The sequence below is a fragment of the Felis catus genome, chromosome D2 (assembly GCF_018350175.1).
Source record: "Felis catus isolate Fca126 chromosome D2, F.catus_Fca126_mat1.0, whole genome shotgun sequence".
In the NCBI taxonomy this organism is placed as follows: Eukaryota; Metazoa; Chordata; class Mammalia; order Carnivora; family Felidae; genus Felis; species Felis catus.
This window is the reverse complement of record NC_058378.1, coordinates 61,759,566-61,786,187: the sequence shown is the minus strand read 5'-3', so window position 1 is coordinate 61,786,187 and position 26,622 is coordinate 61,759,566. Positions and strand designations below refer to the sequence as shown.

Below are 26,622 nucleotides of genomic sequence, written 5' to 3'. Positions count from 1 at the left end.
GAGCAAAGCGGTCCTCTGTCTGCCCTGAAACAAGTAGCCATCCCAGTGCCTGAACCGGGAAGAGCAGAACCGCATGGAAACTGGATTCTCAGCCGCAGAGCTAGTGCTGCCACCTCGTGGGGAAAATCTTCCATTACAAGTGTCATCCCTGGGTTTCTCCCAACAAGTTTCTTCTAAAATCTAAGCTATTTGCCTTCATTTGAGTCCAGCCCCAGCTGGATGTCCTGCCCACCGCCCTCCCTGCCCCCCCCACCGCAAAAAGCAGATAGCCTCCCAGGGGTCTTCTCACCCTCCACTCCCAGCTCACAGACACATGCACCCATGCACAATCCCACATCCATTCCTACCCCTGCCCCTTTGCTCACATCGTCCCTTCCACCCCAAACTTCCTTCCTGCCTCTGTTCTTTTTAACTATTCATCTTTCCAGAGTAGCTCCAGAGCCCCCTCTTCTAGACAGCCATTCCCAACTGCCCCGGACCACTCTGACCTCCCCTTCCTCGGGAATTCCTATACAACAAATCCTTTGGACTAGGCTTTGGGACATTTCATCACAAAGTGACTGTATGTTCTCTTTTCCTGGGTGTTGGTCTTGTCACTCCAACCAGACGGTAGACTCTGTGAGGGCAGAACTGTGTTTCTCACCACCCTTCTGCTCAGACACAAGACTGGGTTTCAGCCACCCTTCAGTTCAGACACGGACGGGTGGGTGGACCGACAGAGCACTGCTCTCCGAGAGACCGGGAGGGCCTGCACACATGGAACACCCTCTCTGCCTTTCTCTCTAGGAACTTTGCAATTGAACCCCAGCACTGCGTTTTTCACTGCCCCTTCCACGGTTCCCCAGGTCTGGCATGAAGTCCCCAGAAGTCCAGGGAGACCCGCAGCTAGGCAGCAGACAGCACAGGAGCTCTGGTAGCCTGTGGGGGGCTCACACACCTTGTGGCCAGAGGGCTGAACAACCTGGCTTCCCCTCTAGGAAACCAACTTTGTGCCTGCGTCCCCGCCCTGCCCCCTCCTCCACAGACTGCTTGTCCGTCGACACCTGGGTGGGACTTCTTGGGATGCACACAAATGGGAACCCAGGTCTGTTGTTCTCATGGTCTTGAGCTGGCCCCCCTCCTGGGGCAATGGAGCCAGATTCTTATGAATCCATACCCATGAATGGGCCAGTCAGCAATTCCTTTATCCTGGCCACCATCCACACTCAATCTAGCCCCTGCTGTGAAACCAGGCTCTTGGCCAGGGGTCCTCTCCACTTGCCAGGTACTGCTGTAAGAGCTCTGCACATTATCTCGGGTCATCCCCACAACAAAGGTAGGATACTTGTATCCCCCCTTTGACAAGGGAAGGTGTAGGAAGGTTACGGAACTTGCCAGTGTCACAAAGCAGCAAATGGCTGAACCGGGCCCCACCCCACCCCTACTTTTAACCCTGTACTCTGAGGTCTGGATACAGTGGAGCCATCCCCAGGCTGGCAGGACGCTAGGGCCTCTGCCCAGAATGGTGAGTCCATTCAGAGGAGACAGACAGACAGCGAGCGCTTTGTTTTTCTGCCGTGGACGGAGCAGGGGCAGAGAGGCTCTGGGGTGTTCCGGAGATTAGCACAAGGCCTGGGAGGTTTCTGGGGTGTGGGATAGCCCTGGCACGGGCCTCTCTGGGACTCAGCCTGGGGGGTGCCCGAGACCCCTTCCCTCCCCAGGAATTCAGCTTTTTCACCCAGGGCAGGAATTCCGGCCTCTCTCGACTGTCCACATGGCCACAATGGGGCCCATTCTCAGGACCCTGGAAAACACTGATCATGTGGAGAAAGGACGGATTCTTGTTGGACACAAGGGCCCTCAGTGCCACAGTTTAGATCAGGGCACAAATGGGGGCAAAGAACAGCATTCATGCCCCTTCTGTCTGTCTTCCCCAGAGGTCGCTGCCCCTCGGGACCATTCCGTGCAAAGGCTCTCAAAAGCCAGAACAGAAACCCAGCTAGGGGTTAAGTGGGGTGGGAAAATCCCCCAGCATTCTCCAGACCTCAGCTGACCTGAGGTCCCTTCACTCAGACTCTCCTCGATCGGCTCCTGGACCGACATATGCTCTGTCCCACTGCACTGGTTTCACAGACAATTAACAGGCTGTGAGGGCACCTGGAGTACCTTCGGTTAGCAATGGGGAAACAGGTCCTGAGCATTTGTTAGTGTCTTTAAAACTTTTTCTGCCATGGTAACAAACTTCCCATCACAAGTACAGGTAGACGAGTAAGTAGGTAGACATCTGAGACAGAAGTTCCAATAATTACCTCACTGTAACTGACTCCATCGTCTTGTCTGTCTTCTTAAAATGCTTATTGGGACATACTAAGTTGGTTTCAGAACTCACTAATATGATAGGTCGCAACGTGTCATTTGAAAAGCATTACTTTGAAGTGGCTTGCCCGGGTCCACGGGGGCAGAGCCGGGCCCAGAACCTGGGGTCTGTTGATGTCAGTGCCAGACTGGTCGCTAGCTCTCTCCCATCCTGCCCCCTCACCGTCTGCCTCATCTCTTAACAAAAATCTTCCTCCAGTCACACTCTGATCACATCCCTCCCTGGCTCTGAAATCTTCTGGATTTCACAGAGGGACATCAGCTTCCCACCCCTACACCCACCCACCCCCTGCCCCCCAGCCCAGCCTTTCCCTGCCCCTCTATCTGCTCACCCACCCAGTTTAACTCTTCCTGTTTGGAGATGCTTGTTCCTGGTTCTAGAGCTTTCTACTCTTTACCCTCTCCATGGATCCAAATACTCCCCAGGCCTTCAAGGCTCAGCTCAAAGTTCACTGCTCCTGGAAGCCTGTCTTAGATGTTCTGCCCAGATCTCCCTTTTCCCTGCACTTGAAGTAGAACCACACCTGTGCTTCTTGGAAGGTCTCACAATGTCAGGTTTCTCCTGCCTGTGGCAGGAGCTGAAAATGTGCTTACTGGTGGATAACGGCAGTCAAAAGATCGTTGTTACATATCTCAAGGGCTCCATGTCACTCCCCTGGTCACAGCTGCATACCCTCACTCCAGCCTCCGTGTTCTAGGTCCAACCCGTGTCCCCTGAGACCAGTGGGCTCTCAAGGTCACCCACGGCCAGCCCTCTGGCAAGCCAGCAGGCCTCTCAAGCACTTCCCTGCGGCAGCAGGCCCTGCAGATGGGCATCCTGGGCCGAGCAGCCAATGTCAGCCAGCAGACAGGAGGGTGAGAACATCAGGCTGGAGGTTCGGGCGTGCGTGTCCTTCTCTGCCAGGGCACTCTCTAATGGAGAGTGGGAGGGAGAGGGGGTGGCAGGCGGCGGAGGGTACGGCCCCTGCAGCACGCAGAGTTCTGCCTGGCAGGGACTCAGCATCCTTCCACAGAGCTGGCCCGACCACACTGGCATTTTCTCCTATTCTCTCCCTTGCCTCAGCGGCCCTTCCTGGCTTTGCCTCTCACTCCGGGATCCCTGACTGGCAGGATTCCCCCGCGAGAGCCTGCCCCCGCCACTTGTGCATCCTCTTCTTGCAGCCCGTTCCCTGGTGGGCATCAGTGGGGGGCGAGGGGGGGGGCACTGCATCAGAATGTGACTTGAGCTTCAGGGCTCTGGGCAAACCACTTAAGCCCTCAGGACCTCAGTCTTTTCCTTCGTAAAATGGATTACCACCACCTCGGCCTGTTTGAGAGCACTAAAGGTCAAATGCCTGCCGGGAACTTTCAAGGGAGGGTAGAGGGTGGAGAAGCTTGTGCAAACATAGGTGTCCAGCAGGCAGGCGTTGTTAACCGCCTTTCCTGCGTCCGGCCTCTTGGTCTTGACTGTCTCCAGCCCAGCGCTCTCACTAGCAGGTCTGCAGGAGTGCAGCATCTCACCAAGAGAACTGAAAGTGGAAACAAAGGAAAAAAAAAAAGTGACCTACCTGGGTGCCATTGGCGTGAAAATGCAGGACCTTTACATCTTATGGTTTGGGGCTTAGAGACTAGGCCACTCTGGGAGGTTAAAGGCATCGGTGAGTCTAGGCATGCCAATCCCTAGGGGTCAATGTCTCCCTGAAAATATGATTGTTGTTGCCAGATGAGCTCTGTTCAAATGTTCAATGTGTAGAAATGGGCTTTTCGTGGGTGGACTGTGGTCGGCAGAGAGCATAGTGCTTGTTTTGTGTCTGTAAAAGCCCCAGCCTCGGGGCGCCTGGGTGGCGCAGTCGGTTGAGCGTCCGACTTCAGCCAGGTCACGATCTCGCGGTCCGTGAGTTCGAGCCCCGCGTCGGGCTCTGGGCTAATGGCTCAGAGCCTGGAGCCTGTTTCCGATTCTGTGTCTCCCTCTCTCTCTGCCCCTCCCCCATTCATGCTCTGTCTCACTCTGTCCCCCAAAAAATAAATAAACGTTGAAAAAAAAATTTAAAAAAAAAAATAAAAGCCCCAGCCTCTGAAAACGAGGCTGGAGTCGCCCCTACCTGGTACCGTGCTGCCATCATCATGGTGAGGTCCTTAACAAGAAGCCCCTTCCTTTTGTTTCTGAAGGGCTCTTGCAGATGTACGTTTAAGCAGACCTTGGCCATTTGGGTAGCAGCCTGGGTCGGTTGCAGGTATGAAAGACTAATAGCAAAGACAATTTATGTGGCATTTTCTGTGCCGGGCACTATGCTCGTCCTTTTATGCACACTGTACTTTTCATCTTCCCTAAATCTTAAGGAGTTGGAACTATTATTACCCTCATTCTACAGAGAGAGAAACAGAGGCTCAAGATGACCACCCAGCTAGCAAGTAGTGGAGGGCTGAACTGGGCTCTGTCTGCTTCCAGAACCCGTCCTCACTGGGCATCCCAGAGGCAGGGCCAGGAGCTGAACTGTTTATACCCTGGGATTGTGGGGGAGGGGAAGTGGGAGGCCTCAAGGAGTCCCGGTTGAAAGGAAAGAAGGGCGTGGTGCTGGCTTGGAAGAACTCCACCCCTCTCCCTGAGCCAGGGCCAGACCCATGGACCAGAGGGTGGCCCACTGTCCCAGTTTGAGATTTTCCCAGTTTGACCCCTGAAATTCCCATGCCCCGGTTTGCCTGGGACGGCTGGTCGCTGTACCTATGGTCTTTAATCATCCTCCAGACCAGCTGCAGAGGAGGCTGAGTGGCTCGGTGGAACCTTGTCAGGACCCAGCCAGGGAGGCCTTTGCAATTACATTAGCTTCTGGCGATGCTTGAGGGAGACTGGCCTTCCCCTCCCCTTCTGCTTCCTGTGGCTCCCTGGGACATAGTGATTCAGCAGCAAGCAGGAAGGAGGCTAGACTGTGACCTGCCAGAGTGGAATCACCGGCAGGGTGGGGGCTGTCAGTACCAGCTCAGGGCAAGAATTGGAGCTAGGAGGGCCAGCGTAGGAGGGGATCTTGAGTTGTTAGGGGGCTGGACCCCAGCAGAAGGCCCTGAGGCCCTGCCCAGGGCAGCCGGAGGTGGGCGTGCCCTGCCTTCCCCCACCATGCCCTGGTATGTGAGGGATGGGGGAGTCCCAGCCATTGGATACCTGCCCAACCAGACACCTGCAAGAGGTTCCATATTAGGGCCGTGCCTGCTCGGGCTGGAAGCCAGATGCTGTGTGAAGGATTCCAGTACCTGCCATTCCCACCATTCAGTCACAGCCCGGCCACTGCCAGGGGGAGCTCCACTCCGTCGACCCATGTGCTTCTCAGGCCCCCAGGACCTGGTGCTCCCCTTCCTTCCTTGCATGCACTGCTCCAGGGATGGCAGCGTTTAAGGATTTGAGCCCCAGAGCAAGGCCCGTGTTCTCAGTGCCCAATCCCAGCCTCAGCTACCCACCCTGTGACCTTGAACAAGTTTGTCTAGCTTCTCTAAGCTTTACTCTCCTCACCTGCAAACCGGGAAGCCACACCTCCTATGGGGGGTCCACGTGGGAAGGGCTTATACTTTGGTTAAAGGACAGGCAGGCCGGGGATCTGTCTGGAAGCTTCTTTGGCCCTGCAAGCCCATTGTCCTTACTAAGCAGAAGTGTTTCTTAGTGGTGGCCGGGGTTCTGAGACAAGGGTACAGGAACTACAGTGCCCCTGATGCCACTCCTGCCTGTCAGGTTGTGGTGAAGGAGTAGAGCTCTTGGCCAACGCTTGTCAGAGGTGCAGATTGTGTGGTTGATTGGGATGGGACTCCACGTCTGAATTTATAACCAGCTCCCCGATGATCCTGTTCAATGACCAAGCTAAGTATTGCTGACCTGGGCATATGGTGCAGAAGAGGCACTTAGCACCTGTGAGTTATGTCTCCCTCCCACTCCCAAGCCTCAGTATGTTCCCCTGTCCCTGATCATGACCTGCCTGTCTCCCCTCTTGGTGCTGTTGACAGGCTCTAAGAGAATCCTGGGCAGTGGGCAGCTGCACAAACAAGAGAGGAAGTAGGTGGCTATCACTGTGAGGAAGTCACCCCCTGTCCGGACTGCTGGCAGCCAGTGGATGGTCAGTGAGCCATTGTGGTCCCAGGGCCAGAGGTCTTCTCCTGCAGGACCAGCAGGAAAATCGTGGGGCAGGGAGGGACAGCTTCTGAGTGCCATCTGGTTGCTGCCCGTCTTCAGGCCTCCCGCACTCTGTAAAAAAGCCTGAGAAATGAATTCCTCCTTGGGAGTGGCAAGTCTACTAAGCAGAACATAGCCACCATATAATGCTCTCCTGACCCTCCCTGAGAATTCTCCCCACAGTTGAGCTTCAAGGGGCCCAGGCAGGCACTCCGGGACACGGTCTCTCCTGGTCTTCCCTTCTGCCCTCGGGAAATGAGCATGCCCGGACTGCCAGGTAGGGATTGGAGAGCAAATGGGAACTCCCCCACCTTCCTAACTCCTTTTAGAGGCAACAGATGCACACATCCTCCTCCACCCCACCCACCCTGTAGTTTTCATTCTTGCAGATAGGTGTATATACCATTGCTCTTCCCTAAGTTGGGCAGTCTTTGGCAGTGTCTGAACCTCTGTTTCTTCATCTGTAAAATGGGTGGGTTAGGACCTTCTCTTAGTGTGGATGTGAGGATTAAAAGCGTGGAATGCTAAGGAAATTCTCAAGCAAGATGGGCGGGTAGGGGGAAGGTATCAGAAATGCAGGTTCCTATGCCTCAGCCCCAGCCAGCATTCTGATTCACTGAGGTCTGAGCCCAAACTTTAGAAAACTTAGGAGCCTAGGCGAGGCAGAACCCCTTACTTATCCTTGGCTGTGTGGGCAAATCACTTTGGTGCTTAACAAACTCCCCAGAAGTTCCAGCTCCCCGCCTAGACCTCCAGAATCAGAATCTCAGGGAGTCTCCTTGAGGCTGACTGTCTTTCTTGTGAACCTGCTGTCCCTTTCTCTACGAAATCACCTCCTTCCAACTGGCAGACCTAGCTGGCCAGTTCACTTAGACCAAAGTCCAGCAGTTGGCATTTTCTTTGATCCCCCAGGGAAAATAAAGGCATTTCCTCTAGTCTCCAGATAGATCCACAGCCAGCCTTGCCTGAACACTGAACAGAACCTCCAGCATCTCAGAGGCCTGAGAAGCTCCCCTGAGGATTGGTGAATGGAAGTGGTTGTGGGAGGGGCCAAAGGCAGGAGCAGGGGCAGGATTTGGGAGACAGCCCCATCCTGAGTCTGGGTTAATTCCTTGCTGGAGGGTGGGGCAGGCCCCAGCCTGGGGTTAGTCCAAAGCAGATTATCAAAGGTTGGGAGGTGTTGAGTTATTGCCATTGAGAAGATTTGAACCCAGTACTCAGAAGCTCAACTTCCATACCTATTATTTCTGACCTGGCAGTTACCCCTGCATTGTGCTGTGCCCTCACCCCTGCTGAATATCCAGTTTCCCAGCCTGAGCCCTTAAGGAGAAAGACCTAGCTGTTCAATATTCAGCCTACAGCCGATATATATCCACCCCTACACCAGGCCCAGGGGATGTAATGGGAGGAAGCAAGGCACAGTGTGACCTCAGGGAGCCTTGGGTCTAGGGCAGGGGCAGACTTTAATCAAGGGCCATACAAATCTGTGGTTACGCAGAGGCCAATAGGAGATGAGATGGGGAGGATGTTGAGGAAGACACGCTGAGGAGGTGACATTTCAGTCGTGACTTGAAGTCTGAGTGGGGATGAGCAAGCTGTGCAAAGAATTGGGAGGGGAAGCGGTCCCCTCTCCAGGAGAGAGGAACAGGCTCCCAGCGCCCGCAGGGCCTGGCTTCCAGTGACCACCGTCCAGGGCCTCAGTTTCCCTATTTACGAAGTGAGAACCTGGCCCGCCCTCCCCCACCCTCTGAGAAGCGGGAAGGTGCCCACCCAGCCCCTCCTGTCGGGCCGGCCGGGGGCGGGGCGGGGCGGGGCGGGGTCAAGGGCGCCGGAGGCGGGGTGGGGCGGGGCGGGGCGGGGCAGGCAGCTCGCGCCCGGGGCCGGGCTGGCGCGGGACCTGCGGGCAGGCGCGGCGCGCAGTGCGTGCGGCTGCGGAGCGCGCGGCTCGCGGGCCGCCAGGATCACATGAGCAGTGGCGCCGGGGACCGACAGCAGCCGGCCCGTGGGTGCCCTGCAGCCGCAGCGGCGCAGTCCCGCGTCTCTTCCCGGCCCTAACCATGTCTATCTGTTGTTGCTTCTTTTTCAGGGACTATGGCAGTTCCAAGAGGAAATCAGGTAAGGGAGCCTCCGGGCGTTTTTCCCTCCAACCTCCCCTCCTGCTTTGCGCTCGCGCGTCTCCGATCCTGCAGCTGACTTTCTGGGGGCTTGTCCTTGCCGCCCGCCCTGGTCCTGCGGGGCATGGGCTCCCTTCACCTGTCCTCCTCCCCAGCCCGTGGCCCCTAAGCTCTCCGGTACTCGCACATTCTCCTCCCTCCGAATGCCTCAGGTTCTCCCGGGTTCTCCTTGTGGGAGTGGGGATAGGTGCATGGGGGATGTGGGGGTGTCTCGTGAAGGGCCCCCGCAATCCAGGCAGCCGGATCCTACCCGCTCTCCCCCCGGGCTGCAGTGCCTATTGCTGGGCACTGCTTTGACTTCTCCCTGGGTGCTTCCCGTGGTGCGGTGGTGATGAGAGGGTTAACGGAGACGCAGGGTTTTCCCCGTGGGAAGGTGGGGTCCTGGACTGCAAAGGGGGTCGTACTTGAGCGACTACGAGTTTTTAACGCCTGCAACGCAAACCTTCCCTTCTTCCCCCAGCTCTGAGCTTGTTCTCCTTGCTGCAGGGGTGGGGGCTCTGGGTGGTCGCAGCAGAGGCCGGGATGGGAGGGAGCGGACCGGCCCTGGCATTGGGCTGACGGGTGCCAGGGCCCACAGAGAGTTTGTGAAGGGGGTGGGAATAAGAAAATCGGGGCAGGTCCTCGGACACTGTGCTGGACGCTGACCACTGGGGTCAGAGAAGGATTCTCCCTGGATGGAGGAGGCGGATTCTGCACCTGCCTAGGTGGGGGTGGCGCGAAGTTAATTGGGGGAGGGTGGTCCCTAGGAGTTAGGGCTGTGTTTGGCGGCTGGGCGGTGAGGGGGTGGGGGCGGCAGACTTGAGCTATCTGTGTTGGCATATGTGTTGCCCGTACGGGGGTGGTGAGTTATGGGGATGGGTAGCCATCTGGGGGTTCTGGCCCTCTGGGATGTGGGAGTATGTATAAACACGTGGCTGACGTTATTGGCTCCCATGGAGAAATACCTGTATTGAAATGCGTTGGCCAGTAGATGTCTTACACACAGTAGAGGTGTGTGTGCCCATGTGTGATGGATAGAATGTGAATAGGGGTAGGTGTAATTGTGTGGTGTGTGTGCCTCTGAGTATGGTTTAGCATGTTTTGTGTATGCAAGTGTTTGCTTCTATGTGTATTGGAACCAGAAAGGTTGTGTCCTGGTTTACGTATTGGGGGGGGCACATGTGCATGTGGGGTTGTGTGTATGTGTGTGGGTCTTCATAGTTGTGTGCTATTAGGGTGTGTTGGCTGGTAGGGTGCTTAGGTGTGTGTGCCAGTGTTTGGGGTGTATCTGGTTAGAGTCTGCGTTCATGTGTATGTACCTGTTTGGGAGGTGTCTGGTGTGGGACGAGATGTGTGTGTGCATGTACCTGTCAGCTGGGCAGGGGGTGCCTCGGGTATGCCCACCCCCTAGTGCAGGAGGGTATTTCCTGCGTGAATAGGAGGGTGAGGCCGCATTATGAACCGGAGGAATTGTATATGGCCTCCGCTGTCACTTGCAGTCAGAGCCCCGGAGGGAGAACTGGGAAGGAGGGGCACACCTGGGATTGTGTTCTGTCACAGCCCGCTACCCGAGAAACTTGCCCTGGGCCTTAGAGCTGTAGTGTACTGGTTGAGCCTGGGCTCTGATTTCAGCAGCCCTTGTGACCTTAGGCAAGTGCCTCAGTTTCCTCATTTTCTTTGAACAAAGATGACAATAGAATCTACCTCACACGTAAAAGATTAAACAAGTTCACGTGGAATAGTTTCTAGAACATAATAACTGCTATGCAAGTGTAAGTTTATCATCATCATTATCATTTTTGAAGCGCTGGGACTTTGGGCAAGTCCCTTCTCTGGGCCTCAGTTTCCTGCTATAAAGTCAAGGGCTGGACTAGATAACCTCTCAGGTGCCCCCAACCTCCATCGCCAAGGCTCAGGTTCTGTGCTGCTTCCTAAGTAAGACAGGGCCCCACCCAAGCTGCTTCACCCAGGGAGAGCCTCCCCCGGTTTCTCTGCCATCCATTCTCAAGCCAGGAAAAGGATGAGAGAAATTTAATTTACGTTGGCTTGCTTGTGATAATGGCCACTTAGTGTCATGGTTAAAAGTTCTGGAGCCAGGCAGGAGGAATGTCAAGTCTGACTTTTCTCCTCTGAGACTTTGGGCAGATTCCTTACCCTCTCTGTGCCTGTTTGCTCTTCTGTACATTGGGTACAATATTCATACCCACCTTACAGCAGTTAATTTTACGTGTCAACGGCAGGCCACGGTGTTTAGATATTTGGCGAAGCATTATTCTGGACGTTTCTGTCAAGGTGTTTGTTTTGGATGAGATGAAATCACTGGGGTTTGAGTAAAGCAGATCACCATCCATAATAGGGGTTGGCCTCATCCAATTAGTTGAAGAAAGACCTTAATAGAACAAGAGCTGATCTCTCCCATAAAGAAGGAACTCTGCTACTAGACTGCCTTTGGACTTGAACTGTGATTCTTTCCTGAGTCTCCAGCCTACCAGCCCACCCCATCAGATTTTGGGCTCACCAAGCCTTCATGATCACTTGTGCCAATTCCTTAAAATAAATCTATTTTTCTCTCTCTATATGCACATCCTGTTCTGTTTCTCTGGAGAACACTAATATACACCTCATATGGTTATAATGAAGGTTGTACACACTAATATATGTAAGCATGCTTAGAACACGGCCTGCAACCTAGAAAGCTCTCCCAGCGTGCTAGCTACGATTATTCCATGAGCATCTCCTATGGGCTGGCAACCTCGCATATGTTTTCTCATTTGCTGCCCAGAGGCTCATTGCCTGTGGGTGGTGGGATTCACGTTTTACTGGTGAGAAACAGGCTCTGAGAGGGTGGCCGCCCACAGTCTGTGGCAAAGTAAGGATCTGAGTCCCTGTTCGGGGCTCCGCCCTGCTCTGCACTGAAGCTCACGAAGCTTCCCAGAGTCACTCCAGCCAGCAGCACTTGCATAGAGAACGTGGATGCTGTTCCCTGGCCGTCACAGTTCACGTTTTAGTCACCAAAGCCCTAGCTCCTCCTTGGAGGGATCTCTTCTTGAGTGCAGAGCCAAGACTTGAAGCCAGGCCTGAGGAAGGCGGAGGCAACAGGGCGAAAGTTTTCAGGCAGCTTATAGCCTCTTGGAGGAGGCAGGACCGATGGCCTCCAAACTGGCAGTGTAGCCCAGACTTCTCTCTGCTTTTCTTCCCTCCACTGAACCTGCTCCTGCCCACATCTTCCCCATCCCACCATCCACACTGATGCTCGAGCCCAGCATCAAGAAGTGGTTCTTGCACCCCTGCCTTTGTCTCCCCTGCCAACCCATCCTCCACCATCACACCCTGTTCGAAGCTCACTTCTCTTCAGGAAGACCCCAGTTTCCTCTTCAGCCTGTCTGCTTGCACCCTTGCCCTCTGCGTCTCCACACCACAGCTAGAGTGAGCTCTTCAAAGCAAGTATCAAATCATGTGCTTTTGTGCTTAAATTGCCCCAAGGACTTTCCATCCCACCCAGAATAAACTCTTTATCCCAGCTGACAAAGCCCTGTGTGCTTAGCTCCTTGCCTGCTGTCCCACCCTAGGCTGGTACCCTCCTTTGCTCACCCACCCCCAACAGTCTCTGCTCAGCCATACCAGTCACTTTCCATTCCTTAAATACAACAAGCTCGTTCTCTCCACACAACCTACACGCTTGCTGTTCCCTCTGCCTGGAATGCTGTTCCCTGATCTTTCACATAGCTGCCCCTTCTTAAGATTTCTGCTTAATTGTCACCTCAGAGAAGCCCCAGTTTTCCGGTGTTTAGCTGCCCCCTCAAATCACCCGGCGCATCACTGACCACATTCTAATTCTTTGTGGGTTTTCTTGTTTATTATTTGTGTCTCACCCCCTTGAGAGGGAAGCCATCGCTGCAGGGCTTGCATTAGTAGCAGGTCCCCTGATGCTTGTTGAACGGGCCAAGGAGTTCATACGTGCATGAACGAACATTGTCGGTCAGGAAAGAGAGCTCATTGAAGCCTCATCAGGGGACATTATCTGGGAAGAGGAGTGTTTTTTCTGGTTGGGGGCAGAGAACAGGAAACTTTGGTAATCCAGAGAGAGCACTTGTGCAAAGGAGGAACAGCAGGACCAAGCATGGCTTGTTTGGAGGTCTTATTGAGCACCAGCTATATGCCAAGTGCTGTGTAAGGTGTTGAGGTTACAGGGATGTGTCTTTCTGCCCTTGAGGAGTTTGCAAAGTGAAATAAGGCAGAAAAAGACAAATATATGACTTTACTCATGTGGAATTTAAGATACAAAACAGATGAACATAAAGGAAGGGAAGCAAAAAAGATAAAAACAGGGAGGGAGACAAACCATAAGAGACTCTTAAATACAGAAAACAAACTAAGGGTTGCTGGTGGGGTGTTGGGTGGGGGGATGGGCTAAATGGGCAAGGGGCATTAAGGAGGACATTTGGGACGAGCACTGGGTATTATTTGTAAGTGATGAATCACTAAATTCTATTCCTGAAATCAGTATTACGCTATATGTTAACTAACTTGGATGTAAATTTTAAAAAATAATAATAAATATAAATAAATATTAAGGAGGAAAAAAAAAACCATCCTGTTAGAGAGAAACAAGGAAGTGACATGGTTTCCTGAGGAAGAGTCGTCCAGGCCAAGGGTACAGCCAGTACAAAGGCCCTGGGGTAGGAGCATGCTGGCCTGCTCCAGGCATGGTAGGGAGGTCTGTGGCTAGGGTGGAAGATAGTGGAGGACAAGGTGGTAGGAGGTGAGAGTAGAGAGGTGGCTGGGGCTGGGGGAAGCAGCCCAGTGCAGATAGGCCTTTGCAGGCCTTTTCAAGGGTTTTGACTTCTGCTGTAAGTGAGATGAAGAGCCATTAAGGGATTCTGAGGAGGGGGTGGAGGGGTGGGGCATGATCTGACTTAGATCTCAGAAGGATTCTTCTGCCTGGCGAGTGGAGGTGGACAAGGAGAGGAGATGGGTGAGAGGTCATGAGAATTCCAGCAGCAATGCAGGGGGAGATGCCCTCACCGTGGCTGGATTTTGGTGATTGGGTGTGGGGCACAAGGGGTTCCTGTGGGTGCTGGGGAGCACCGGTCAGTCCCACTTGCCAATCCCGTGGCCTTGGGCAGGTCCCTCCACCTGAGCTCGGCGGCCTCACCTTTCTGTTGTGTTGGTCGGCGTTCAACTAGAGAAACAAACCCAGGGGGAGCTATGTAGCAGGAGATTTCTTGCAAGGAATTGGTCACACAGTAGTTGGGGCTCGCTTTGCAAGTCTGAGACCCAAGGCCAGCCTGGCGCCACCGTGCACAGGTGAAATTTCCTCCTCAGTGAAGCCTCAGCTCTGCCTGCAAGGCCTGATTGACTGAGCACTACCCCCCCACCCCAAGTTTTAGGACAATGTCCCTCAAAAGAAACTGTGTTTAGAGTTCTTCCCGTGGCTACGAGGTCCTCCCTTGTACGCATTCAATCCAGGGATGTTTACTGAGCACGCGGGCCTGAACTACAGTACAGGATGGTTTCAGATAATTCTTGGACTTCAGGAGCCTCAGTCCGATGGAGGCAAGACTTATAAATAAATACACAGAAGGGAAGTGGGGTGTATGCCCGAGGCTGGAGTGGTCAGGGAGCATTTCAGAGGAGGTGATGTTGCTATGCATTTTGAAGGAGGTATAGGGATTGGCTAGCACGACAACACTTGCCGTGGTTTTGTTTTTGTTTTTTAATATTTATTTTTGAGAGAGAGAGAGAGAGACCAAGTGTGAGCTGGGGAGGGGCAGAGAGAGGGGAAGACACAGAATCTGAAGCAGGCTCCAGGCTCTGAGCCGTCAGCACAGAGCCCGATGTGGGGCTCGAATTCATGAACCCTGAGATCATGACCTGAGAGCCAAAGTCGGACGCTCAACCGACTGAGCCACCCAGATGAACTTTGTCACATCTGCAAAACACCTTCCCCAGAAACACCTAGAGTCCTGTGTGGTGGGATAACTGGGAACTGTAGCCTAGCCAGGTTGACACATAAAACTGGCTGTCACACCTGTAAAGTGAAGGGGTTGTCAGAGCAGTCTCCTGTCCCAGAGTGCAGAGGAGGTGGTGCAGTGAAGGGCTTTGTGCAGAGGTCAAGGAGGTGGTGCAGTGAAGGGCTTTGTGCCTGGTGGGTAGGGAGGGCCTGTGGCTCGTGGTTGTGCTTGGCTTCCTGCAGGAGCTGAGAGGGGGCTGGAGCAGGCTCCCCAGAGCAGAGGGTCCTCTCAGACCTGAAAAAGATCCAATGCTCCCCTCCCATTTCTGGAAGCTGCATTTCTCCACAGCCCGGCTGCGGTGATCTGAGTTTCACCACCAGGGGGGGCAGGCGGCCGCGGATCCTGTGGTTTCCTCTTGGCCCGGCATCGGGAATGCTTGCTAGGCAGAGGGCCTGCAGCTACTTTAAACGCAAATGAGGTTACTCAAGAGTGTTTCAAGTTTGTTCTTTTGGGCACGTGTTGATATTCCTCCTGAAATCCTGTTTACTTTATACTTTTCCTTGGAAATGTGGCAAGTTCAGTCCGACTTCCATTTTACTGATATAAAATCTGCATTATTGGGCAAAGTTAATGGTGTCAGTGTTACTCTGGGGTCATTGCATAGAAGCATGTTGCCTGAAGGTAAGAGTTTAGGTTTGGGGGTCACACGTATAGGGTTTGAACCCCAGCCATGCCATGTGTTTGCTCTGTGGCTAGCAAGTTGCTTGACCTCAGATCCTCATGCCCTATAGTGAATATGGGGGATAAAATAGTGTCTTTCTCATTAAATGTAAGGATCATCATAGCAGAGGTCCTGGCCCGAAGCAAACTCCCAAAGAGAGAGGCTGCCACTGTTATTGTTTTGAGTTTTGATAGATCCTGAAAGGAGGTGAGAAGTTGGTCTTACCTTTGATCCACGAGTTAAAAGACCCACTTGAAACATGTATTTTCCTTTTCTAAGCCCTAGGCCTGGCCTCAGAGGAGACAGAACCTAGACCCCACCATTGCTGAGTATTCTGTACAGTTAAGAACATGGATTCTGGAACCAGAACGTGTAGTTTCATGTCCCAGCTCTGTCAGCTGTGTGGTCTTAAGCAAGTCCTTAACTTTCCTGTGCCTCAGTTTCCTAGTCTGTGAAATGGGAATGATGATAGCACTTCATCCAATTGTCTGTGGCTTGAATACAACTACTACATATGAAATGTTAACTCCACAGACCATGCCTCACACAGTCAACACTCACTGAGGGTTAAGCCATTTAAAGAAAAAATGTTTTAATGTTTATTTTTGAAGGAGAGAGAGAGACAGACAGAGCATGAGCGGGGGAGGGCAGAGAAAGAAGGAGACACAGAATCCAAAGCAGACTCCAGGCTCCAGCTGTCAGCGCAGAGCCCAATGCTGGTCTCAAACTCACAAACTGTGAGACCATGACCTGAGCCAAAGTCGGCTTAATAGACTGAGCCACCCAGGCACCCAAGCCATTTTTATTGTGAATAGGAAGCAGCACCACTGGTATCCAGCTGTCAAACAGGAGGGACCACTGGCCTTGCTGTTTTCCCTCCTCCGGAAGGAACCCCTCCCCGTCATATGGGAGAAGGTGGGGTGTGCACCATCTCATAATTATTGGTAAATCTTGTAACAGCCTGGGCAGGTGGTCTTGTCCTCATTTTATAGACCAGCAGAGGTAGGTTAAGGACCTCGCCCACGGTCACCCAGCCAGGTAGACACAGGATTTGAATCGGGCCCTCCTGATCCAAACCTCTTCCACTGAAGTCTGTTCCATCTTGAACAAAGACCCAAGGGATCCACGGGTGACCAGGACTTGGGCTCTGAAGGCCTCTAGCAGACTGGGATGGGGGCTGCCCCAAGAGAATACGCCTGAGGTATCTAGAGGGAACTTACTGGCCACAAGGGGAAAGGGTTTTTTTTTACAGGGTGTGACTAATATACTCTTCATTTGTTTTTGTATGAATTTGGTTTTTAATGAAGTAGATTTGCTTAAAGCATAAGTATTGGCTACTATGAAAAGTTTATCTACCCGCCTCCTGTAGAGGAAGCATCTAAGAGGGGCTGCTGTCTGTCCAAGGTGGGAGTGGGCAGAACTGGTCTGCTGGTCACACTGCCACCAAGCCCTGGAACTAGGCAGAGGTGTGAGCAGGGACATTATAAAGCAGAGAAAGTGGGTGTGTGAGGCCTCTGGGGCTGTCCTCCCCCCAGAGGAAGATCCCCGTAGGGCAAAGAGCAAGGCTGGGGCCCGATCTGCTCACCAGCCGCTCAGGAAGAGGGACAGAGTCACAGCAGAGAGCAGCAGCTTTCCTTGAGGCTTTCATTTCTCTGAAGCGATTGCTGGTCCCTGGCCCCAGGCCCCATGGGAGCTCACGGTTCAGCTGAGGAAGGAGGATATTGTCAGGGACTCATCAGTGAATGCAAGACAGCATAGGTTGTGATCCACAAGCTGGGGGAGTCAACTAGAAGGGGGCAGGGCTAGACAAGATAGGAGAGGCCAGAGAGGAGCAGAGGGGTGGGCGGTGCCTCTGGTGGGAGGGCTGGGCATGAGCCAGGCCTTAAGAGGCTGGAATCAGGGTGAAGAATTTGAGGGAAGGAGAGGTGTCTAGCCTGACAGGAGTGGAAAGAGGGCTGGGGAAGGAGAGAACAGGAGAGGAGTCTGGAAAGGAAGCCTTGGAGGCTACATCAGCAAGACTTTTGAAAGCAGTTTCCAAGGCTTTCTGGTCTGCCCGAGCCACCCATCGTCAGTGAGAAAGGCCCAGGCTGCTCGGAGAACACGGCCAAGATATTCCTGGCACCCTCCAGCGGACTGTTCCAAAAGTGAACGTGTCTCCTGAAGGCATCGCCTTCTGGCACATCTCACCCGGGCTGGTGTTTTTAAACAATTCTTATTTTCATGGCTCCGGGTCCTCCGCCTGATGTCAACCCTGGAGTTCAAAGCCAGCTAATTGTAAATGAAAGGAGGCTGATTGATCTGGCAGCCCCACAGCCAGCCCATGTGGCAGTGATGGGATGGAGAAAGTGAACACGCTGCTCACGTGTGTGTCTGTGCCGCCACTCCCCCGGCCAGAGTCAGCGTGGCCCTGCTGCCCCACTGGCCTGGACATGAAGCATAGTTAGGCGGGCACACGTGGAGGGCTCCTGGCGTCACCTGCCTCACCCCCCTGCTAGCTTTGATTCCCTCTGCCCTGCTGTTCTCTCTGCCCCTCGCGCTCGTCTCCCAGCTTCCTCTACCAGGAAAGCAGGAAGACGGTCTGCAAACGGACAGCACGTGCAAAGGCCGGAGGTGTGCTTCAGAGTCCTTGGCCTGCTCGTTGAAGTACCAGTCCCCAGGCCCTGTCCAGATCTGCTGAGTCAGCATCTCCAGGGGTGGTGCCTGGGAATGTGCAGGTTTGATGGGCTCTCCGGGGATTCTGAGATCGAGCCAGAGTTGAATTTGAGATGGGTCATCCTCGTGGGTTGATGGCGGTGTTGGGGGTAGACAGGCGTTGAGTCTGCACAAGCATTGGTGTCCTCGTGGTGCACTGTGACTGGACGGGGCTGTGCCTGGAAGATGCACTCAGTTGTCTACCAAGTTGGGGCAGAGGGTGGGCCACCAAGGGAAAGGGGGACCCGTCCGAGGACAGAGAACCGTGGCCCAGCAGTCAGGGCTGGGAGAATGGCTAAGGGGCCTGCCCAAGCCCTGAATTCCCTCCTGGCCTCATCAGGAGGCAGTGACGAGACTCCGTCTGCCTTTTATTTCCACAAGGTTGTCTTCTTGGGGGTAGGAAACACCCACGTTGTGGTCCAGCAGAGAAATGCTTCCCACCATAGCCGTCAGCCAGAAAATAATGTGCTCCTCGCTTCGGCTTTTGGTTTATAGACATGTGACAAAAGAGGCAGCATTTCCAGTAATGATGAAGCCAGTGGAAAAACAAAGATTTGGGGGAAATGTGCATTACTTATTGTTTTAGCACCTTTTTCTGATCTAAAGTTACTTTGTTTAGAAACAGAAATGTGGCGTGTGTAACTTTGTTGGCTCGTGGCATTTTTATAATTGGTCAGTTCTGAAATGTGAAGACAAAGGAAAATTTTCCAAAGTTTCAGTAAAAATTAGACGTTTGCAGGCGGGAAAAAAGTGTTTTTCCCTGACTCTGTCTGCTTTGCCCCTGGATCTAGTCATTGCCACAACATGCCCTGGTATGTTGATGTACGAACATCATATGAAGGTATGAAGATGTATTTGTTAATGTTAGAGCTGGAGTTGTGCACTGAGGGAGGAAACTAGGTGGTGTCAAAGTCTCTTCTCTTCCCTCCCCTTCCTTCCCCTCCCCTCCCCTCCCCTCCCCTCCCCTTAACTTTCTTGTGCTCAGAAGGAAGAGTGGTCACCTCCTGGTGATCTTTCCCCCTGACACTGCTTCTCGCTAATGGGTGCAGCATTGTAGGAGACCCCATTGGTGTCTGGGGTCTGGAGTGTTGGATCCGGGTCAGGATTGGGTGCCTAGCTGTTTCCGGCAGGAGGGTGAGGTCCTTACAAAGCTGTGATAACAGACCAATGACAAGAGACCAAACTAAGACTGTCTTTTGTGCATTGGTGATGGCCCCCTGGGGAAAGCTTGCAAACATGCAGATTTTCACACCCCTTGCAGCAGATCTTTCAGAATGGGACAAGTTCTTCTGGTCTGTCAGCTCCCCTGCCGTGCAGCATCCCTCCCTGGAGCCTTTTAATGCCAAGAGCCCCTCATCCGTTCGCACTTGCATTTGATCACAGGGTTGTGATGAAGGAGGGCTCTTTCCTCAGCTGCTTCCATGACCTCGGTTGCTCTCTGCTCAGAGTGCACAGCTTAGTCACCAGTGGCAGCTCTCCCCTGGGTAGGGGGAGAGCCCTTAAAGGCTAAATTGATAGGAAGTGGGTTTCTGAGTGGATGCTGGTCCTAGACTTCCCAGCTAGGATGAGATGGTTCGTGCCATACCCATAGCAGACCTCACTGGCTCTGCCACGGCTGCCTTGTAGATTTCTCCCACGAACACCTGAGCACCTCTCTCCCAGGCCCTGCAGTAGAAGTCAGGGGATAGCAAGATGGATAGGATGAGGTCCTTGTCCTCAGGACTGTCAGTTGGGTGCAGGAGGTAGGAGAGTAAACAGCAGTTCTGATACAACATCCAAGCGTTGTGATGGAGGTGGGGCAGAGTGAGAGGGAGCCTCCCCTTGGGAGGCACACAGCCCTGCCTGGGGGTGCCGAGCAAGGCTTTCCACACCGGGTTTTCTGAGGTTTGTAAATGAGTCAGCCTGGAAAAGAGGGAGCGAGGCCGCACAGAGGACATCTGGCCAGCCTCGGCATCAGCAGAGCCACGTCTTCTGTCATCCACGTGCCTGCAGTGCCTACTGGGTGGTGCTACTTCAGAGATGCTGTTGCAAATGGCCGCTCACTTGCTAAAGTTGTTGAAGCTTAAAAAGTTCCAGTTATAAAATTAGTCCTTTTCCCTGGGCTGGGGAGAATTTGCCCTAAGAGCCACCTCTGACCCTTTCCTTATCGGGAGGACTCTAGCTTCCAGCTGCCCCCTGGGGGACACATGTCCTTGCCTGTGAAAGGAGCATGAATCTGGATTCCATACAGTTCCAGGGACATGCCTGCCCTAGCCGGGTGCCCGGCACCAAATATCCGACTGACATCTCCACTGGGGAAGGAATATCCAGCCAGCGAGTCCCCCCGGCGGTTTGGTGATTGCCCATGACTGACAGGACAGAGAAAGAGCAGCCCTTTCATACCACAAGTGAAGACCAGGGGGACCCAGAGGATGGTTCCGTTTTCCCACACTTCCATAATGAGCCAGGACAGGGCCCTCTGAGCACCGATCTCCTTCCTGACTTTCCCTGGGGGTAGAAGGTCAGCGTTTGGCACAGATCCTGAGCTCTGATGCCAAAGGGTTAACTCTGTGCTCCCCGGAGAGCTCACACACTCCTGACCACTGTCCTCCCGGCCCTCCCAGTTGTGCCTTCTGGGAATAGCCTGGTCACGTGTGAGCCAGATGTGGGGATTTCCCAAGCAGTGATGTGTGCGCAGGCACACAGGCACACACATCCACGCACGCGCGTATGCACACACTGCTCTGTTGACGTGGCATCTGAGAGCTCGGGGGATTGGTCCAGACCCATGCAGAGCACGAGACAGATGGGGGTGAGGAGAGGCCCAGGGGTTCCTGGCACATACCGTGGGGGGCTGCTCCAAGCCCTGCTGAGCCTGCTCCCAGCAGACATTATAGATAAGCCAATTCTGGCTCAGACGCCTGTTTCCTGCAACATCCATCTTGCCATAGACCATATTGGTTATGGATACATTTTTAAAATAATCTCTTTGAAGGGCTTTACAGCAGATGCTGGACCAGAGCCTTTTAGGGATGTTCTGCCGGGCCTGGGGGAGGTGGAGTGAGGGGACGCCTTTCCGTGAGCCTCTCTGCCTAGCACGAGCTAGGCTCAGGGTCTTGAGAAGGCCTATTTGTGGCTCAGAAGGCAAAACCTGGACTAGAGATATGCAGGGCCCTAGGTGCCGAGAGGACCCTAGGTCAGTGAGGTAAGCTGGGCCTCCGTTTCCCCACAAAGCCCTTGGGACTGAGTGCAGTGAGTGTGCACCCTTCCATCAGCCACTCAAGACTTACTGGCACCACCTACAGTGTTCAGGGTGCTGCAAGGATGCTGACCAGGATAAGAGCCTGAAGGAACTTCAGATCTGATTGGAGAGACTCATAACAAATTGTGATTAAGCACCTACTGTGTGCCAGATACTTGCTAGGACCGTAGCACTGGGCAGATATTCTGGAGCCAGCTGACACGGTCAGTGAACATTACAGAGATCCTTCCCAGGGCAAGATGAGGGAGGCTGGCACCCCTTGGAAAGTGGGTTATCCTCTGTCTCAGTTCAGGTGTCAACTCTGCCTTGGCCCCCAGCCCCTCATCCCCACTTATGTCCCGCTGCAGTCGATGGCAGTGTCCAGCCACATGTCAGCTGCAGCCTTGTGAGTCTTACCCCAGAGGGGGTTCTCATTGTAGATGTGAGGCCTTCAGGACTCTTTCCTGCTGCATCGCCCCCCACAGACCTCCACCTGGGGTGCACCCTGCTGTGTCTGGCCTCCGCCTGCCCTGCACTTGGCTCTCTGCAGCCTCAGGGAGTGAGGAGACACTTGAAGGGCAGCCCTGGCAGTGCCAGGCAGCTACACTGCCTCCCTCCCAAACCCACATGACTCCTGATGCAGACAGGAACACCTGGGTAAATATTCGCGCCCCTGTGCCCCCCCAAGCTTGGAGACAGATGGTGGAGAGTCGGTTTGTCATAGCCAAGGGCGCCCTACTGTGTGCGTGGCGGATGCTCATTAAATAGTCGGCAGTTGGGTCGCCTGGGTGGCTCAGTCGGTTAAGCGTCCAACTTCAGCTCAGGTCACGATCTTGCAGTCTGTGAGTTTGAGTCCCGCGTTGGGCTCTGTGCCGACAGCTCGGAGCCTGGAGCCTGCTTCGGATTCTGTGTCTCCTTCTCTCTCTCTGCCCCTCCCCTGCTCTCTCTCTCTCTCAAAAATGAATAAACGTTAAAAAAAAAAAAACTAATAACCTGATCATCTGAAAGCAAGAGTCCAGTCTGGAGGAAACAAGACATTGCACTTTTTGTAGCCCTGGGAATATTGGTCCTGAGCCCCTTGCTGCTGATCTCCATTACTCACTCATGGCTCTTATGGAGACTGAGCCAGGGAGACAGACGGGCTCCAGGGCTGGGGGGCTGGGAACCCGCAGCTGCTCACCTCATCCTGCACTGCTGGCCCTTGTCTCTGCTCCCGCCTCATCCTCACAGATCCTGGCTTTGGCTGGGGGAGCCGGTGGGTGGGGCAACGGGAGGGGGATATCCCAGTAGGTGGGAGAGGACCACCAAGGCAGACCACCCCAGGGAGTGGGGAGGTGGCTGGGATCCTGGAACTCTGAACAGTGTTAAGTTTGTCTCTTTTCTGCACACCACCACCCCAGCATGGGGAGAGGTGAGAACCTGAGAACTGAGGGGGAGACCGCAACCCAAGGGGATGCCGTGGGGTCGAGCAGCAGCTGCTGGGAGTGGGGCTCAGAACCCCGCCAGCCTCCCCCCCACCCCAGCACCCCTCTGTCCACCCACGGCTCCTCTGACTAACCACGGCACCTGTCTTTCACCAGGACGCTTTGGGTCTTTTCAACAGGATGGAGGGGCAGCCCTCCCCACCGCCACCACCTCCCGGAGGCATCTGTGACCCCTCTGCCCACACCCACTAGGGCTGGGCTGTCTCTGCTGGCCCCAGACGTGGCCTAGGCCGGCGCCCTTGGACTTAGTCCCTGAGGGACTGTGGAATGGCTCCAGGTCCAGCCCGGCCCCCACCCTACCCCATTCCCCACCTGAGGAGGGAAACTGACTGTTCTCTGACTGCATAGTTCAGCGGCCTGTGGGCCAGTAGTACATTCCTGCCCTGGGTTGGGCTGCCCCCACGCAGACTCTGGATTCTGGGAAAGACAACTCCTGGGGAAGGAGGCAGACCCCTTCTGAGTGAGACCAAAATGAATAGGAATAATGGCTGCATGTGCAAAGGAAAGCCCAACAGAAATAATGAGCCACTGGCCAATGGCTGGGGAGAATCCAGAGAATGAAGTCCCCTGTTTTAGGCCGCTTTGTTCCCAGTTCCCAGCCAGCCTGCCTGGGCTCGAGTCTGGCTCAAGTCTTGCTGTGGGGCCTTGGGAAGAAGCTCACATTTTGCATCTGTAAGTTACAGACTGCTGTGAGGATTAAATTAGTGCTCAGAAAATGTCTAGCCAGTGCCTAGCATGAGTGTTAGAGAGTGGGAACTGGTAAGATTTATCTAGCCCCCAGCCCTGCCACTCACTTGCTGTGTATTCTTAGACAAATTTCTTGCCCTCTTGGTCCTAAGTCCCCACATGCTTCTTCTAGCCTTTGGAATACCACCAGGAAGCCAGAGATGTTGGTGGGGAAGGGACCTGGAGACAGACAATGGCCAGTCTTCCCATTTAGCATTTGCCTTCTGTCTTCAAGATGATACCCATCAGAAATCCAGCCCTACTAAATATATTCTTGAGTATTTCTGTTTGTTCAGCTCAGAGTTCTTAGGGTCCCTTCTAAGCATGGGGCCCTGTGGGACACCCTGGATCACATGCACCTGAAGCTAGCCCCAGTTTGGAGGCTGGGAGAGTAGGAGGCAGGGCCAGGGGTCTGAGCTGTCTGTCGCATGAACCCCTCACTGCTCCAGTCCAGGGGCATGATTTTTTTTTTATCATGCTGCCACTCACCCAGGATCCAGTCCTGGAGCTGACCACGTGAGCAGGAGCTCACACACCTGACAACTGTATACTTCCGAACTCGCACCCACGTAGCTTTCGATTGCTATTCACGTTTGAACTATTGCCGTTTTCTTTCTTAGCCGTCTTAATTCAATGCCGTGCTTGTTTCCAGACGGCATTCCTATCGCTTCCACCGTCGTGCCTCGGTTTCTGCTGCTTGGAGCACAGCAACCTATTTCAGGCCCTCTAAAGTGGAGATACCACAGAGGCCAAAACGACTTCTTTTTGTAAAGGAAGCCTTCTTTGTGAAGGACTGTTAGCCCTGGAGGGCGGTTGTAAAGATCTGAGCTCTTCCATGCCTGTGAGCAGACAGCGCCTGGCCTCCAACAAGGGGTGTGTTCGCTCCTGGCAAGGTAGCATCTCCCGCTACTGCTGTTCCGTGGCAGAGTGAGCAGCTCTTGGGCCCTGGTTAGCTCATGGCCTGAAAGCAGTGGTTGAGCTTCCCGGTGGCTTAGTCAAAAAGGAAAAGAAACACGGAGCCTCTAGGAAACCCAAGAAATCCAGCCCCGTGCAAAGTTTGGTTGTATAAAAGGGGAGGAAAGACTGGGCCGCAGCTGATGTTAGAACCCAGTTCAAGGCTGCAGTGAGGGGAAGAACAGCAGCAGAACTCCGGAGGAGGGAGGGGTCTGGAGGGCTCAAGCGCACTGACTGCCGAAGAATAAAAGGACCGGGGCGCACCTGGGTGGCTCAGTCAGTTGAGCAGCCGGCTTCGGCTCAGGTCATGATCTCACGGTTTGTGGGTTCAAGCCCCGCGTCGGGCTCTATGCTGACAGCTTAGAGCCTGGAGCTTGCTTCGAATTCTGTGTCTCCCTCTCTCTCTGCCCCTCCCCTGCTCACACTCTGTCTCTCTCAAAAATAAATAAACATTAAAAAAAAATAAAAAAAGGACAGGGTGCTCATTCCATTCGAGGCCCCTGGTGGAGTCCCTGCTTCTCCTCCCCTCTCAGAGGAGGGCTGTGGATGCTGATGCAGTGGGTGACCCTGCCCTTGGCTGGCTCTCCCTCCCTGAGGAGTTTGGGTTGCTGGCCGCTCTCCTGTCTCTCCCACCTGGGCTCACAGCCCACTCTGGATTTATTAGCTTGGATGGGTGGGACTCGCTTTACACCAGGGAAGGATTCCTGGAAACAATGGTTTGAGACTCAATTTGGGCAAATTGAACCCACTTCTCACTGCTCTGGAGTTACTCAAGGTTAACCGTGCTAGGAACCCGTCACTTTCCTAACTTCACTCTATCCAGGTGTGTGTTTATGTAGTACTTGGGCCCGTGTGTTTGGGGCGGGAGGTGGGGGGAGAGCTTCCTTCAAGTCAGGGGCACCTGTGCTGTTGTTCTTTGGTTTCTCACAATCACCTGGACCTGACAAGAAGTAGGTTCAGTATCTAAGAAGTGTCCTCGGGTCACCGCATTTGGCCAGGACCTGCAGGCACCTGGTTTTCTCAGGGCCTGGATTCTTGCTGATCTGGGAGCACTATGGGATGGCCGAGGGAGCGACCCTGTCTCCCCACCTCCTGCCTCCCAGGCTCACACTGCTTTAGTCACCAGCTTGTCCCCATCACCCACTCCTGCTCTGCCCCAAGGGCCTTGTTCCTACCCCTCCAAAACCTTTCACAGGCATTAGGTCATTTCACTCTCAAAACAACCCTACAAAGAAGATGAGGAAAAGAGGCCCAGAGCTAGGCCCAATGCCCCAGGATCAGTGAGCTGAGTGGCAGGGTAAGCACAAGAACCAAGATCTTAAAAGAATTCTTGTTTCTGTTCTCTGCCTTTTTGTTTCTTGAATTAGTTGCTTTTTGCCCTTCAGTTTCCATATATTGAGCATGTGTTTAAGTGGTTTTCCCTGGAAAGATGGTCGGTTTCTCTAGAAAGATTCGTTTCAGCTGTGGAGCAGTTGCATCATGGAGACTAACAGGTTTCTGCTAGAAGAGTCTAGAACATCACACAAGTGCCTTGGATGTCGCCAGGCCCAAATGCTTGATTTTACAGCTGTAAGCGTTGAGGCCCAGAGAAGTCAAGCCACTTGCTCAAGGTCACAGAGCTGATTCTCAGCAAAACCAGTTGTGCAGATTCCCAGTCTGGCGCCACTCACTTTCCACCGCCCCTGACCCTGCCCTGTAAGGCCCTTGGTTCTGTCACCAGGGGAGAGGGAGGGAGAGACAGTGGGAGGGCAGGAAGCGGTTGGTTTGTGTCGGTCACAGCTGCTCACTTGGCTGTGCCTGCCCCTTGCTCCCTCATCCCATCCCTCTGTCTCTGCTTTCCCAGCCCTGAGCCAGCAGCCTTGTCTGCCTCCTGGCTGGAGTCTCCTCTGTTCATTGTAAGGAGGCGGGGGTGGGGTGGGGGGGTGTCCTTCCCACCCTGGGAGAGGGCTTGCTCGGGTGGGCTGGAGACAAGGCACTCCAAAGTGGGGAGAGATTTGGGGTGGGAGCAGCGGAACTGGATTAATTTTGCAGATCCAGGGGACTGGGAAATAAATCATGTTTTTAAAAAGACAGGCTTGTTTCTGGTCCATTTCCCATTTTCCTTTGGAGAGCAAAGGGAAGGCCTGCTTCTGGGGGTTGCTGGGGGTGGGCATGAGCTTGGGTTGTTCCACACTTAGCAGTGGGGCTCAGTTTCCAGAGGCTGAGAGATCTTTTCCTGTCTGCTCCCCACTC

At 53.9% G+C, this 26,622-nt stretch overlaps 1 protein-coding gene across 10 annotated transcripts in view; it reads left to right on the top strand.

The window, feature by feature from the left end:
* Nucleotides 1-26,622, top strand: part of SH3PXD2A (SH3 and PX domains 2A) — a 243,177-nt gene that overhangs the window by 148,654 nt on the left and 67,901 nt on the right. For 8 of the 10 annotated variants that reach the window (XM_045040633.1, XM_019813773.3, XM_011287436.4 and 5 more), the window contains one exon: nucleotides 8,574-8,602. In XM_045040633.1, the coding sequence (XP_044896568.1) occupies nucleotides 8,574-8,602 (29 nt within the window). Of the gene's footprint in view, nucleotides 1-1,487; nucleotides 1,505-8,529; nucleotides 8,603-26,622 lie in introns of those variants that run through there. The other 2 variants (XM_023240886.2, XM_045040635.1) reach the window with 2 other exon arrangements.